Here is a 15,463-nt window from a genome sequence, read left to right as displayed (position 1 = left end):
TTCCCTTTTTCCTTCCTTCTCCTAATGTCCTCCATGCTATTCTTTATGTTCCACATATAAGTGAAACCATATAATTGTCTTTCTCTGCTTGACTTATTTCACTTAGCATAATCTCCTCCAGTTCCATCCATGTTGATGCAAATGTTGTGTAATCTTCCTTTCTGATGGCCGAGTAATATTCCATTGTATATATGGACCACATCTTCTTTATCCATTCATCTGTCCATGGACATCTTGGCTCCTTCCACAGTTCGGATGTTGTGAACATTGCTGCTGTGAACATTGGGGTGCACATGCCCCTTCTTTTCACTACATCTGTATCTTTGGGGTAAATACCCAATAGTGCAATTGCTGGGTCATAGGGTAGCTCTATTTTTAACTTTTTGAGGAACCTCCACACTGTTTTCCAAAGTGGCTGTACCAACTTGCATTCCCACCAACAGTGTAAGAGGGTTCCCCTTTCTCCACACCCTCTCCAACATTTGTTGTTTCTTGCCTTGTCTATTTTTGCCATTCTAACTGGCATAAGGTGGAATCTCAATGTGGTTTTGATTTGAATTTCCCTGATGGCTAAATGATGTTGAACATTTTTTCATGTGTCTGTTAGCCATTTGTATGTCTTCATTGGAAAAGTGTCTGTTCATGTCTTCTGCCCATTTTTGGATTTGATTATTTGTTTTTTGGGTGTTGAGTTTGAGAAGTTCTTTATAGATCTTGGATACCAGCCTTTTACCTGAAGTGTCATTTGCAAATATCTTCTCCCATTCCGTGGGTTGCCTCTTTGTTTTGTTGACTATTTCCTTTGCTGTGCAGAAGCTTTTTATCTTGATGAAGTCCCAAAAGTTCATTTTTGCTTTTGTTTCCCTTGCCTTTGGAGATGTGTCAGGAAAGAAGTTGCTGTGGCTGATGTCGGAGAGGTTACTGCCTTTGTTCTCCTCTATGATTTTGATGAATTCCTGTCTCAAATCAAGGTCTTTCATCCATTTAGAGTTTATCTTCATGTATGGTATGAGAGAGTGGTCAAGTTTCATTCTTCTGTATGTAGCTGTCCAATTTTCCCAGCATCATTTACTGAAGAGACTGTCTTTTTTTCCATTGGATGTTTTTTCCTGCTTTGTTGAAGATTATTTGACCATAGAGTTGAGGGTCCATTAATGGGTTCTCTGTTCTGTTCCACTGATCTATTTGTCTGTTTTTGTGCCAGTACCATGCTGTCTTGATGATCACAGCTGTGTAGTATAGCTTGAAATCAGGCAGCGTGATGCCCCCAGCTTTGTTTTTCTTTTTCAACATTTCCTTGGTGATTTGGGGGTCTTTTCTGGTTCCACACAAATTTTAGGATAGTTTGTTCCAGCACTTTGAAAAATGGCATTGGTATTTTGATCAGGATGGCGTTGAAAGTATAGATTGCTCTGGGCAGCATAGACATTTTAACTATGTTTTTTTTTTAGAACAAAAAGAACATTTTAACTATGTTCTTTTTGTGTCTTCTTCAATGTCTTTCATCAGTGTTCTGTAGTTTCTAGAGTATAGATCCTTTACCTCTTTGGTTAGCTTTACTCTGAGATATCTTATGATTTTTGGTGCTCTTGTAAATGGAATCGATTCCCTAATTTCTCTTTCTTCAGTCTCATTGTTCGTGTATAGAAATGCAACTGATTTCTGAGCATTGATTTTGTATCCTGCCACATTACTGAATTGCTGTATGAGTTCTTGTAATTTGGGGGTGGAGTCTTTTGGGTTTTCCATATAAAGTATCATATCATTTGTGAAGAGGGAGAGTTTGACTTCTTTGCCAGTTTGTATACCTTTTATTTCTTTTTGTTGTCTGTGTTTTTAAAAACTGCCAATTATGTTCATGATTCCCAACATTGTGCCTCCAGTCCCCATCCTCTCCTGAAGGAAAAGATGGGTAGTGGAGAATGGGCTACTTTCACTCTCTTGCTGGATGAGGAGAGGTTTAGGGAAGTCGGTCCTTAGGTCCTGAGGACACCCAGGGTACCCCAACACAGTGTATTGGACCTCTGCCCATTTTGCTAGTCAGGCATTTATTTGTGTTTAAAAGAAAATTAAGGGAAATAGACCCCTTTTGGGAGATCAGTCTTCACTTATAATTTATTTTAGGGATTATTAGCTATTTTTGTAAAATAAAATTTTTAAATTCAGAAAATAACCTTGTTATTATTACATGATTCTAATGTCCCTAGATATTGGGTTTCAGTTTACATAATATGCTAAGTTTTCAGTACAGGTGGAGCAAATTATACCAGATCCCAGGTTTAATCTCTCTTCACTTAAATTTCAAGTTAGTAAGAATGATAAACACTTTTGTTTTACATAGTTCTTTTCTGAATATAAAATGGCATTTTTTTAGTGTAGAAATTAGAAAAACAGAGTGAAATTAAAGACGTCATTGAGAGTCAATCATATTCTAACCACTGAATTGCTTTTGGCACCTAAGATGTAGTCTCCAGTCATCATTATGTGTGTGCATGCATTTGTCTTCTGTTGTTCACCCATACTGTATTCTTTTATAATTTTGGTTATGTATGTTGGGTACTTACTGGCTGGCTCTGGGCCCTGGGGGTGCAGCCAGGAACAGGGCAGGGCAAGCCCCTCCCTGCCTCAGGAAGCTAGCATTTGGTAAGGGGAGACAGACAACACACAAATGAATCTATCATGGTAGATAGTAGTGTACAATGAAGAGAAAACAAGATATAGGGAGATAGACAGTGATGGGGTTGGTTGTGAAAATTGAAAATTCTGGTTTATGTGAATATTTGACCAGAGATGTGAACACTAGCATCATAAAATGTGTTTACACAGCATTTAGTCACTGATTTTAGTTCAGCTTCTCAAACGACTTGTTAGCAGTATTTCAGGTGTTAGAAGGAAGCACTAATCTTTATCAGCTTGCCATCTGACAGGCGCTGGATGCCACCAGTGGTAGCAGCACCAAGCAGGCATGGCCATGGTCTGGCTCGCCCGAACTCACAGCCCCAGAGCCTCTTGTGCCCAGTGGTTATGCCAACTTGTGCATGGTCCTGGTGCTATACCCTGCGAACACCTTTACCTTGTAGGTGATAGCATTGAACACCTTCCTTGGGTTCACTTAACTATTCAAGACAAACCTGTTTTCAGTAACCAACATAAGTTTCCACCTTGTGAATTTGAGAAAAACTTAATTTTTCAGGTATTGGAGGAGTTGGTGTTTGAACTGATCATAAAGCAATTGAAGCAACATCAGAATACGAAGGAGGATAAATTTATTGTGTGCTTGAACAAAGCCGTGAAGAACTTTCCTCCTCTTGCTGATAGGTAAGATGTCAGTTGTGGTGGACATCCTGTGGCGGGAGAGGGTCTGCAACTTCCCTCTCACTCATTGGCCATGTCCACTGGGTAGGTTTATGAACACCGTGTTCTTCCTGCTGCCCAAATTTCATGGCGTGATGAAGACCCTCTGTCTGGAGGTGGTGCTTTGTCGTGCAGAGGAAATAACAGATCTCTACTTACAGTTAAAGAGCAAGGATTTCATTCAAGTCATGAAACACAGGTGAGTGTGTAGCTAGTCCTATATTCTCAGAGGCAGCTGGCTTATAAAATTTTGATTTGTTCAGATGTCTCCTTCAACTCAGAAGGAACTCATAGGTTTTCACAAAATATGTATTTGTTAAATTTTAATCAGAATTAAAGGTGGTGAGGCCTGACCCTCCTGCCTCTGCTAGCCTGGCACTTTGGGGAAGCCACATCTCAAGCATTGTCTAAGGTTCTCAGATTTTAAATGCATGTTTTTGAGTTCTGTACCCATTTTGCCAACTAGGGCTTTGCTTTTGCTGACTTTGCTTCCATTGTTTGTTAAAATTGTTCATTTATTTTCACATTATACTATTAAAATAAATATTAAAAGATGTTTTTGATCACTTATAATGTTTTTATTTCTCTGTACTCTTTTCCAGTCTTGTCTGTGTACATATTTTTTACATAGGGATAAATTATTGGTTAACGCCAATAACAAAGAATATATGTTGCTGTGGTGTAATATCCTTCATTAGAAATTTACTCAGTATCTGCTGTGTGTAAAGCCTTAAGCTGGGTACTTTAAGGAAGAAAAGATACATAAAATAGGTGTGCACCTTATTTTGGGCCCAGACTACCCTTAACTCACTTCTGACTGGCCAGGGGACCTGACTAGCACTTGAAATCATTTTTTCATAATGTGAAATCCTTTATATTTAGTTTATTTTGTTTGACATTTTGGGTTTTTTAAAAAATGCACTTTTATTTTGGAATAACTTTATATTTATAGAAAATTTGAAAGATAATACACAAAGTTCCCACATACCCTTCACCCAGTTTTTCCATGTCACATAATCATGGTCCATTTGTCAAAACTAAGAAAAAAAAAAAAAACTAAGAAATTAACATCAGTACATTAATGTTAACTAAACTAGACTTTATTTGGCTTTTACCAGTTTTCCTACTAATGTCCTTTTTCTATTCTGGGATCCAACCCAGGATACCACAGTGAATTAATTCAGTTATTTTTAATACTGTAGCTCATGATAATTTAAGGTGTAATTTTTATGTTTCTGTTGTAACAAATTTTGAAATACAGAACAGCACAAAGAAGAAAAAGTTACCTGTCATATCTGAAAGTATAATAAAAATTGCTAAATTTGTGTGTTTTTAAAAATCTCTTTTGTCATAGAGATGATGAAAGACAGAAAGTGTGTTTGGACATAATTTATAAGATGATGGCAAAATTGAAACCAGTAGAACTCCGAGAACTTCTGAATCCTGTTGTAGAATTCATTTCTCATCCTTCTCCAGTGTGTAGGGAGCAAATGTATAATATTCTAATGTGGGTTCATGACAATTACCGGTAAGGTCTACATTACCTTTTTTTTTGGGGGGGGTTGTCGGTAGAGGGGCAGAGGGAGAGGGAGAGCAAGAATCTTAAACACATGCCACACTCAGCACAGAGCCTGACATGGGGCTCAATCTCACGACCCTGAGATCATGACCTGAGCCAAAATCAAGAGTTGGACACTTTACTGACTGAACTACCAAGGCACCCCAGTACATTAACATTTTATATTACAATTTTTAAGGGAGTATTTGCTTGCTTATAGTAATCTGGAACAGATTATAATAAATAATAAAACATTTTTAAACATATTAATAATTAAAACAAGTTTATTTTAGTACGTTGACATGTATCCTTATTTTAACTCCTTTTATGTACCTGTGGGAACTTAGAATGTGCAATTACTGGTTAATGGTGTAATTTGTTTTTATAGTTATCCCTTTAAGATCTGACAAAATTAAGAAAATGAACTCTGTGGGATGTCGTCATCCTACTCGCCTACCATCACACCGCTTTCTGTAGGGTGTGAGCCTGTCCTAGGACCTCTTAACATTCCCAGGGAGCCCTCTGCAGCCTTGTTGCCATTATCCACCCACCCTGCCCTGTGCACCTGAACCCTGTCACATTGCAGGTGGGGCGGTGATGGGCACTTGGATAGGTTTGCAGAGGCACCAAAGGAGGGTGTCAGGGTACATACGCATGAGGGTAGGTTCTCCTGTGATTCGGGAAGTTAAATTACCACGGGAAAAGCCAGATTATTTAACTTTAATTCTGGATGGTGTTATTGGGATTGAACAAAATTGATAGAAGACAATATTAATGTTTTGTCATTTTGTTATTTCTTCTCAGAGATCCAGAAAGTCAAGCAGATGATGAGTCTCGGGAAATATTTAAGTTGGCAAAAGATGTGTTGATTCAAGGGTTGATCGATGAGAACGCTGGGCTTCAGTATGTGCTCCTTCTGAAATAATTGGGCCAGGACAAATACCTTTAGGGATATTTCTTTCTAGATTTGCACTGAGTGTTTTTTAGCAGTTTTAGAATTATATTTATAGTATTAGCATTTTCTCTGCTTTCTCCATTCATAGTGTTTAATAGAAAGGTATTTTAAAGCACATTAACTTAAAAATCCTGACAAGTTATTTTAATATAAAAAAGACTCTTTAAAAAGTGGTATGAATAAAGCTTTCTCTACTCATGCAGTGAATCAGTGTCTCAAAATGAAAAAATCTGTAATGATGATTATTACGTTTCTAATTTAACTTAAATAGTTGAGATCACACTATACATACTAATATTGAGTGAAATGTTTGAAACTTTAGAAATAGGAGAAAACCATAATATTAATTATATTGGAGAAATATAAGTGATGATTATTTTCTGTCAGGTTTGGCCAGCAAACCCTGAGACAGCAAATGAAAGGATTATTCCCAACACCTTAGTTTGAGAAAGAGGCCTGGGGGCCAGATGCTCTAGTGACAAAAGGCCTTGAGCCAAGCTCTGTCTCCACTTTTATTGTGAGTTTAATTAATACACCATGTGCAAGGCAGAGTTCATGAAATACATGACCACTACGGGTGCCTGTTTAAAACCCACTCCCTGGATGAGACCCTTGAGCCGCAGTAAGAATCCGGCTGCGTGCCGCTAAGAAACTTCAGAGGAGGCCCAGCATCTGGGCACTCCTCCTTTGCTTTTCAATTAGTCTCATCTAGGGAGGCATATACAAGTCAGGTTTTATCTGTCCAGGCACTGTGAATCCCCAGTTTTCCTCTAAAATGCCTACCCTATTAGTTTTATGAATGTTTTATCAAGTACTAATTATATAAGAAGAGGTATAAAATTTTTGTATGGTTCTATATTTCAGTTTTCCATTCTGCCATAATTTTAAACTCATTTGGCTTTTCAAAATTGTATTTGGATTTCATAAGCGTTCCTAAATTGTAAAACCTAACTTTTTTTTTTTTTTTTTTTTAGCAGGGGGAGGGGCAGAGGGAGAGACAGAGAGAGAATCCTAAGAGAGAGAGAATCACACTGTGTGGAGCCCAGTGTGGGCTTTGTTCTCCCAACCCTGAGATCATGACCTGAAATCAAGAGTCAGACTTCTTATCAACTGAGCCACCCAGGCACCCCAAGCCTAACCTGGTTTTTAACTAGTTTAAGTTTTGAATATTTTATGGCACTAATTTTTGGAGTGAATTGTTTTAGCAAGGCAGTGAAGGATTACATATAATTTCTTAAGGTATTCTCTCAGTTTCCAAATAGTTAATATTATATACTCATCATTGAAAACTTCCCAGATAGTAGAGATGAGAATAAAATCATCCAGTTTTTCACCTCTTGTTAAATATACTAAGGTTTTGGAATATTCCCTTCCTTCAGTGCATATTGTTCATAACTCAGATTAAACTCTTTATACAATTTTGGATGTGGTTTTCCTCTGTGTTAAACTTTATAGAGATGACAAACTGCCTTCTCCACGTGATACCATGTATAGGACATCCTTTCTTATTTACCAATATCTGAAAAATATGCTTCTTTCCACTCTGCTTTTCAGATTGATTATTCGAAATTTCTGGAGCCATGAGACTAGATTACCTTCAAATATCTTGGACCGATTGTTGGCATTAAATTCTTTATACTCTCCAAAGATAGAAATGCACTTTTTAAGCTTAGCAACAGATTTTCTGCTTGAAATGACCAGCGTGAGTCCAGATTATCCAAACCCTGTGTTTGAGCATCCTCTGTCAGAATGTGAATTTCAGGTGAAGTACTTATCTTTGTAATAATAAATTTTACAAGCTTTTCCTGTCTTTTAGTCAGCAAACATTTTCTAACAGAGTTAAAGTGGCTGTCCTTTATTCGGATATAGATGACGTATGACATGTTAGTTTCAGGTGTACCACATAATGATTTGATACTTGTTCGTGTTGTGAGGCGATCACCACAGTAAGCGTAGTTAACATCCATCACCACGTACTTATAAATATTTTTTCCTTGTGATGAGAACTTCTACTATCTACTCTCTCAGCAGCTTTCAAATATATAATACAGTGAATATTAACTATAGTTACCATGCTACACATTCTATCTCCATGACTTATTTTTTTTTTAAGGAAGTTTGTACCTTTTGACCCTTTACCCATGTCACCTTCCCCCCCATCCTCTGCCTCTGGCAATCACCAGTCTGTTCTCTATATCTGTCAGTTCAGTTTTTGTTGTTGTTGTTGTTTTCATGTTGTTGTTTAGATTCCACATGTAAGTGAGATCATGTGGTTATTTGCCTTTTTCTGTCTGACATATTTCACTTAGCATAATGCCCTCAAGGTCCATCCATGTTGTCACAGATGGCAAATTTCCTTTTTTTATGATTCAGTAATATTCCATTGTATGTGTATCTATATGTGTGTACACACACACACACACACACACACACACACATCACATCTTCTTTACCCATTCATCCATTGATGGACACTAATGTTGCTTCCATGTCTTGGTTGTTATGAATAACGCTGCAGTGAACATAGAGGTGCATGTACCTTTTTGAGTTAGTGTTTTGTTTCCTTTGGATAAATACCCAGAAGTAGAATAGCTGGATTGTATGGTATTTCTGTTTTTAATTTTTTGAGAACTTCTATACTGTTTTCCTTAGTGTTTGCACCAATTTATATTCCCACTAATAGTGCATGCGGGTTTCCTCTTCTCCACATCCTTGCCAACACTTGTCATTTCTTGTCTTCTTGATCATAGCCACCTGACAGATGTGAGGTGATGTCTCATTGTGATTTTGTTTTGTGTTTCCCTGACGATTAGTGATACTGGGCTTCTTATTTTACTTGGAAAACTCACACATTCCTTTCTGAAACACATTTGCTTGAGCCTCATCTGCTCACACTGTCTTCACATGCTCACACTTGTCCCCATTTCAGCCTCCACTTAGATTTTCCTTTCTCCATAAGGCCATCCTCCTTCCTCATCATTTCCCCCATCCATTTGGTAGATACTGAGTTTGCATTTTCTCCTGGCAGCCTTAACAACCTGTGATGATTTACATATTTACAGATGTGCTCACTTCACATCTGCCAACCTGGGTAGCAGGGCCTGACTCTTTTGCTTGCACTCGTCCTAGTGACTTTCCTAGTGTCAAGCACATGGTGGGACTTTGGAAGGAGCTGAGCCCTTTAGCTTGTTATTGTTGTGGTGCCATTATTGAGCGTGGCATTAGGCCATTTATGCAGAACATGAAGGAGGAGATAATATGGTTTTTCTCCCCCAATACTAATCACTATTTCTAGTTGACAAATAATTATTTAGTTAAAATTTTTAAATTCGGAAAGGTTCTTCAGCTGCTTCCCACAGAGATACATGAAATTATAGTGCATATTTGCTGATAGTAGCAATGGATTTTAATAAAAGTATTTCAGTATTGCTTAAAGAAGGGCCATTATTTCATTTGGAGCTCTCTTACATGCAGGAATATACCATTGATTATGACTGGCGCTTCCGAAGTACTGTTCTCACTCCAATGTTTATTGAGACTCAGGCTTCCCAAAGTGCTCTCCAGGCCCGGACCCAGGAGGGATCCCTTCCAGCTCAAGGTGTGATGGCTAGGCAGATACGTGCCACCCAACAGCAGTATGACTTCACACCTACACAAACTGCAGGTAACTGTCCACCTGAACACCTGCCTGCTCTGCACTAGGCAATATGACCTGTGGAAGTAGCCTCTACTGCAAGGACATTGACTATAAGAGAAGTGGAACAATAATGAAAAAAAAGTGGTAAGAACCACAGAAAAGATAAAGCAGTCAAGGGAGAAAAGCATTGTGGTTCCAAGAGTCATTAGATTCTTAGAGTTGGAAGGGGGAGGGCTGGGGAGGAGTGATGGGGAGCTGGTGCTTAAAGGATATGGAGTTTCTGTTTAAGAAGATGGACGATGCTCTGGAAATGAAGTGTGGCAATGGTTGCCCAACTGCGTGATGCCATAGTACTGTACACTTTAAATGGTTAAAATAGTTAATTTGGTGTTCTCTAAATTTTACCACGGGGGGAAAAAAAAAGAAAAGGATTATTTATTTATTTATTTTTTTTTTTTTTAAAGATTTTATTTATTTATTTAACAGAGATAGAGACAGCCAGCGAGAGAGGGAACACAGCAGGGAGAGTGGGAGAGGAAGAAGCAGGCTCACAGTGGAGGAGCCTGATGTGGGGCTCGATCCCATAACGCCGGGATCACGCCCTGAGCCGAAGGCAGACGCTTAACCGCTGTGCCACCCAGGCGCCCCGAAAAGGATTATTTTTAACTAGAAAAAACAAGTTACAGTATGTGTATGTTTTGTTTTGGTTTTGTCCAGAAAAATCCATTTAGTGCATCAAATTTGAAACCCCTTATATCAGAAGTACTGAAGAGCTAAACCAAAATCATTTACTGTGTTTATAGTTTATTAAACTTTTCTTTCTTAAATTGTTCACTTGTTTCCTTTGATCAGAGAAGTACAAGTTATAGAGTAAAATACCTAAATCATTTCTTATAAACATTTCAAATGTTTTTCCTTTGTATAGATTTTTTCATGTTCCATTGGTTCTAGAAGTAGGAATGATTTGAATAATTACCATGGATATTTTATGACATTATATTAGAAGTCATGAGTCCTAGTACCTTATAGTGGATACAGTGTATCATTCCTGTAATGATCACAGTGGCTTGAAGGAGCAGGTGGGGTGTTTCCTGCTTCACAAATGAGGACAGTTAGGCTCAGACACCTGAGCTGCCTTGGGGCGCTCACGAGTAACCTGATAGAACTTCTGCCTAGTGTCTTTCTGTCGTGACATGGCTGCCTCCCTGGAGGAGCTGTCCCTAGTGACTGTAGCAGGTGAGCACGTGGAGGCCCCAGGTGCCACCAGGACAATGCATCCCTTGTTGCACACGGTGTATCTGGCAGTTGGCACTGCTCCAGGTGCAGTGGTGGGGTGGTGTGGGGTTGGCCGGGTTGTGCAGTGCTGAGCATGCTGTGACATGGTCTGGTCATGCCTGTTTGTAGATGGCAGAAGCTCCTTTAATTGGCTGACTGGGAGCAGTATTGACCCCCTGGTGGATTATATGGTCTCCTCATCATCGGATTCCTCATCTTCCTCCTTGCTGTTTGTGCACAAGAGGAGTGCAAAGTTACAGAGAGCACCCTCGAAGTCAGTGGGACCTGATTTTGGGAAAAAAAGGCTGGGCCTTCCAGGAGATGAGGTGGATAACAAAGCAAAAGGTAAAGTAAGCTTGCTGAAATGTACTTGAAATAAGTTCTTAGATAAAGAAAGTGCATTTCTGACTGCATTCACATTTCCTTATAATCTGTAAATAAGCCCATTAAAATTAGGGGGCTCTGGGATGGCTCAGTCAATAGAGCATGCAACTCTTAATCTTGGTGTCATGGGTTCGAGCCCCATGTTGGGAGTAGAGTTTACTTAAAAAAATAATAAAATTTAATTCAATAAATGTTGTTTGGGCACTTACCATGTTGAAAGTCTAGTTTTAGGTGTTCCAGAAAAGCTATTGAATATATTGGACTCAATCCATTCATTTAGTGACTTTCTGAACATCAGGGCTTGGTAAGTCAACAGGTAGGTGACCTTGAGATGAGGCAGAATTAGTCTCAGAGAGAGAGAATGGGAGAGTGCCAGGAAGGACATGGGAAAGAGGCCGACTTTGGGACTAGCCTTGGGGGCTAGGGGTGTGGGAAGAGGGAGGGTAAACAAGGACTGAGGCAGGAAGTATAGAGCATGTTTGGGAAGTGGAGGGGACCCAGATCAGCTTAAGATTGTTTACGGACTGGCAGGCCTTGTAGCAGTCTAGGCTGTGGGACATGCCCAATGGCAGCATAGAGCAGACAGCTGGGGATGTGGGCCTGCAGCTTTAGGAGGCAACCAAGGCTTTCTGTAGTGAACCAAGCAGACAGGTCTCTGGATGACCTCTTGGGGGGTACGCACGGAGCACCATGTGGGGTGCTTTAGGAGGCCCTGGAGGCCAAGGCCACAGGCAACCCTCCCCCACCACCCAGGGTCCTGGTGGGGAAGATGGGGGAGATGCGTCATGGGGGCTGCAAGGAAGTGCTGGCAGAGCTCAGAGACCCAGTGCTGGCTAAAAAGGTGCAACTCAGCTTTTTATGAGAATGAGTGAAAGCCCAGAGGAAGAAAACAGAGAAAGAAAAGGGAATAACACAGAACCTTGGGGTAATGCTAACCATATGAATTTAGATATAAAGAAGTAAAATTAGGAGCAAGGATAAATTCCTTTTACTTTTACTTATTTTTTCTTTTTTATTAAGTTTTTAATTTTATTAACATACAGTATTATATTAATTTCAAATGTATAATAATATAGTGATTCAAAAATTCTATACATCATAACTCCGTGTTCATCCAGATAAGTGTACCCTTAATCCGCTTCACCTACTTGACTCATCCCCCCACCCACCTCCCCTCAGATATGCTTTATTTTATTTATTTTTTAAGATTTTGTTTTTAAGTAATCTCTATACCCAACATGGGGCTTAAACTCACAACCCCGAGATCAAGTGTTGCACACTTTACTGACTGAGCCAGCCAGGTGCCCCTGACAAGCTTTATTTTAAATGAGTATGGGTAAATTCCTTTAGGAACTAAACACATACATGAAATAGTTCCTCATTTCCAACCACTCTTTTTCACATTTATGTCACAAATCTGTGGCCATATATAATTCTGTGAACTTAATGTAGGTGAGGTAAATCTAGCTTCCTTTTGCTCACCACTCTGGGTTTGAAGGGGGCTAATGAACCCCCTCCTGCTCTGTCTGTTCTGCCCCCTGCTTGGTTGCTTCCCACCAGTCTTCTTTCTTTTATATCCTCTTCTGCTGTTTCTTCACCAGACTGTCATCCAGCCAGAGTGCACGGTTCTCTGTCCTTCTATAACTTCGATGATGAAAGCCCCGAAGTTAAAGTGCAGTCCCAGAATGACTTTTACCCTCCCGTGGCTCATGAATTGTCTTGCTCACCTCAAACACATGGCACATGCATCTTCCCACAGAATTGTTGAGGTGTGCTTTTGGGGCAGCCTGCAGTCCAGTTAATGCATGGTGATTGCCCATGACCCACTCTACTGAACTGGGAGGAGGCTTAGAAAACAGAGGGAAGTGGCTGAGGTTGGCAGCATAGTCCACAAGTCAAACTGTTGAGTAGTTTTTCCTTGTCTTCATTGACCTTGTATAGAAATTAAGGAGGGGGGCGCCTGGGTGGCACAGCGGTTGAGCTTCTGCCTTCGGCTCAGGGCGTGATCCCGGCGTTATGGGATCGAGCCCCACATCAGGCTCTTCCGCTATGAGCCTGCTTCTTCCTCTCCCACTCCCCCTGCTTGTGTTCCCTGTCTCGCTGGCTGTCTCTATCTCTGTCGAATAAATAAATAAAATCTTTAAAAAAAAATTAAGGAGGATAAGAGGTAAAACCTAGTTTTTAAACCATTTTCCTTAAAAGTTTTATATATGCATTTGAAAAAGCTCATAGAACTGAGTAGGCAAAATGAATACTGTTAGCTATCTATTTTAATTTGATTAATATATTTGAATGTCCTCTTGTACCTTTGGAAATATAAAATATTTCCCATACTGTCTGTCTTCTTTGGGGTTTATGTATTTTCTTGCCTAAAGAGGAATATTTGGAAGTTCATAAAATATGGTGAATTAATCCTTACTATGATATTGTTTATTACCATTGACATTTAAAAAAGAAATTGTAACGTAATTAAAATATCACTTTTCAACCATTATTTTAATTCTTTATTACAGTTTCCTTTAATTATTTGTATCAGAGTAATACATGCATGTATTTTAAAGAGTCAAATACTTTGCCAAGCTTTCTAGAAGAACAGCAGAAGAAACAGCAACCCTCCATACCCATTTCCCAAAATTCCAGACACAACCACTTACACCCTTCCGTATCTCCAATATTGCTGCCCTACCTTTTTTTTTCTTTCAGTAGTAATCATTCTCTTTTAGCTTGCATTATGGACGTTGAGGATCTGGCCCCTTCTTATCTCTCACCCCCACCTACTACACACACAGTCACAATGAATTCTTCCTGTGTTCTCATCCTCTGATATAATTATGTCTTAATCTTGGTTTCATGAGTAGTTTCCTCTTATTTTGACTACATAAATATTATGTGTCTTCAAGGCATAGTGCTACTATGATTATTTTTCCTTTTTTGTACAATAATTTTTCCTAGGCATTAATTATTCTGGTTTAGATTTCTACATATTATTACTTGATTTCCTTTGAGTGGTACCATTGTCTTTTACTGTGTTCCAACACATAAATGTTTCATCTTAAAAGAAATCTCTCCTGGAGCTTCTGAGCCACCCTGTTCCAGGCTACTTGCTCTTGGGGTGTCTGCTCAGCTGTGGTCTAGAGACCACCTCTTCATCCTGAGAATGAAGAGAGACCACCTCTTCATCACCTCTCTTGGATCTGATTCTTCTTCCTTGGCTTGTTCCTTCTTTCTGGTGAAGAACTTCCTTGAGTAGCTTCCTGAGAAAAGGGGTCAGAAGCAGTAAGCTGTTTTTGATGCTTTGATGGCACTCACACCTCCTGGGTAATTTAGCTATAGAATTTTGAGTGTAAACTCATCAGGGTTCCCTAGTCCCCAAGGTTGGGTTGGGAAACCTGGTGGCATTCATTTTGTTGATTCTTTTAAGAATTGGATTTTTTCTCTGCTGAAGATCTTAGGATCCTTTCTTTTAAATCAATTTTAGGAAATTTCACAAAAGTGTCCTTTGGAGCATGCAGGTCTGTTTTAGTCCATGTTTCTGGGCTCTAGGAGGGCCCTTTCAGACTGCTAATGCACTTTCCAGTTCTGGAATATTTGGATGATTTTGTTGATGATTTCCTCATGTCAGTTTTCTTTTTGGAATCCTGTTGCTTGGATATCAGACCTTATCAGATCTTGTGATTTTCTTGTTTTTTTTTTCTTTTTGCTTTGTATTCTGGGAAATCATGTCAACCTATCTTCTAACCCTTTTAAGTTTGATATCATATTTTTAGTTTTCATTAGCTTTTTCTGTTCTCTGAATGCCCTTTCAGTCCTTGATCAGTTGCAATTTCTACTTTTGTCTTTTTGATAAATGATAATATTTTGAATTTTTTTTCCCCCTGGGTGGGCTGTTTTCAACAGCTGCTCTTTCCCTATTTGGTTTGTTTGTTTGTTTGTTTTTTCCATTTCTCTCCTTCATATTTGACACTTTCCTCAAAATGTCTGGTGACTTGGCTTTTTGCCTGTACTCCCATATGGAGCACTAAAAAGGCATTTGGAATAGCTGCACATCAGGAGTGCAGAGGTCAGACTAGACTAGGACACTGAAACTCCTGATGTGTTGGTATCTTTGCCTGTGCTTTGTGCTCATGAATTACCCAGGGGCAAAATCTCCAGTCTCTTGCCTGTAGGCTAGCAGGCCAGGGTGCCAGCACTCTAGAGGCCAGGCAGGAGCAGGCAGCTGCAGGTTCCAGAAGCCCTTGTGGTCTCTCGTGGTGTGGTTGCTGTGCCTGAAGCCATACCGGCCCTGTACACCCACGGGCCC

The 15,463-nt window shown here is 39.5% G+C and overlaps 1 protein-coding gene across 1 annotated transcript in view; it reads left to right on the top strand.

The window, feature by feature from the left end:
* PRKDC (protein kinase, DNA-activated, catalytic subunit) overlaps positions 1–15,463 on the top strand; it is a 227,419-nt gene that overhangs the window by 129,313 nt on the left and 82,643 nt on the right. The window contains exons 53-59 of the mRNA XM_008706669.2: positions 3,194–3,318; positions 3,404–3,553; positions 4,709–4,882; positions 5,717–5,815; positions 7,422–7,629; positions 9,342–9,531; positions 10,909–11,124. Coding sequence (XP_008704891.1) covers positions 3,194–3,318; positions 3,404–3,553; positions 4,709–4,882; positions 5,717–5,815; positions 7,422–7,629; positions 9,342–9,531; positions 10,909–11,124 — 1,162 coding nt within the window. The remainder of the gene's footprint in view (positions 1–3,193; positions 3,319–3,403; positions 3,554–4,708; positions 4,883–5,716; positions 5,816–7,421; positions 7,630–9,341; positions 9,532–10,908; positions 11,125–15,463) is intronic.

This window comes from Ursus maritimus, unplaced genomic scaffold (assembly GCF_017311325.1).
Source record: "Ursus maritimus isolate PB19 unplaced genomic scaffold, ASM1731132v1 scaffold_9, whole genome shotgun sequence".
NCBI classification, from domain to species: Eukaryota; Metazoa; Chordata; class Mammalia; order Carnivora; family Ursidae; genus Ursus; species Ursus maritimus.
Note: the sequence above shows the minus strand (reverse complement) of the source record. Positions and strands in the feature narration are given on the sequence as shown.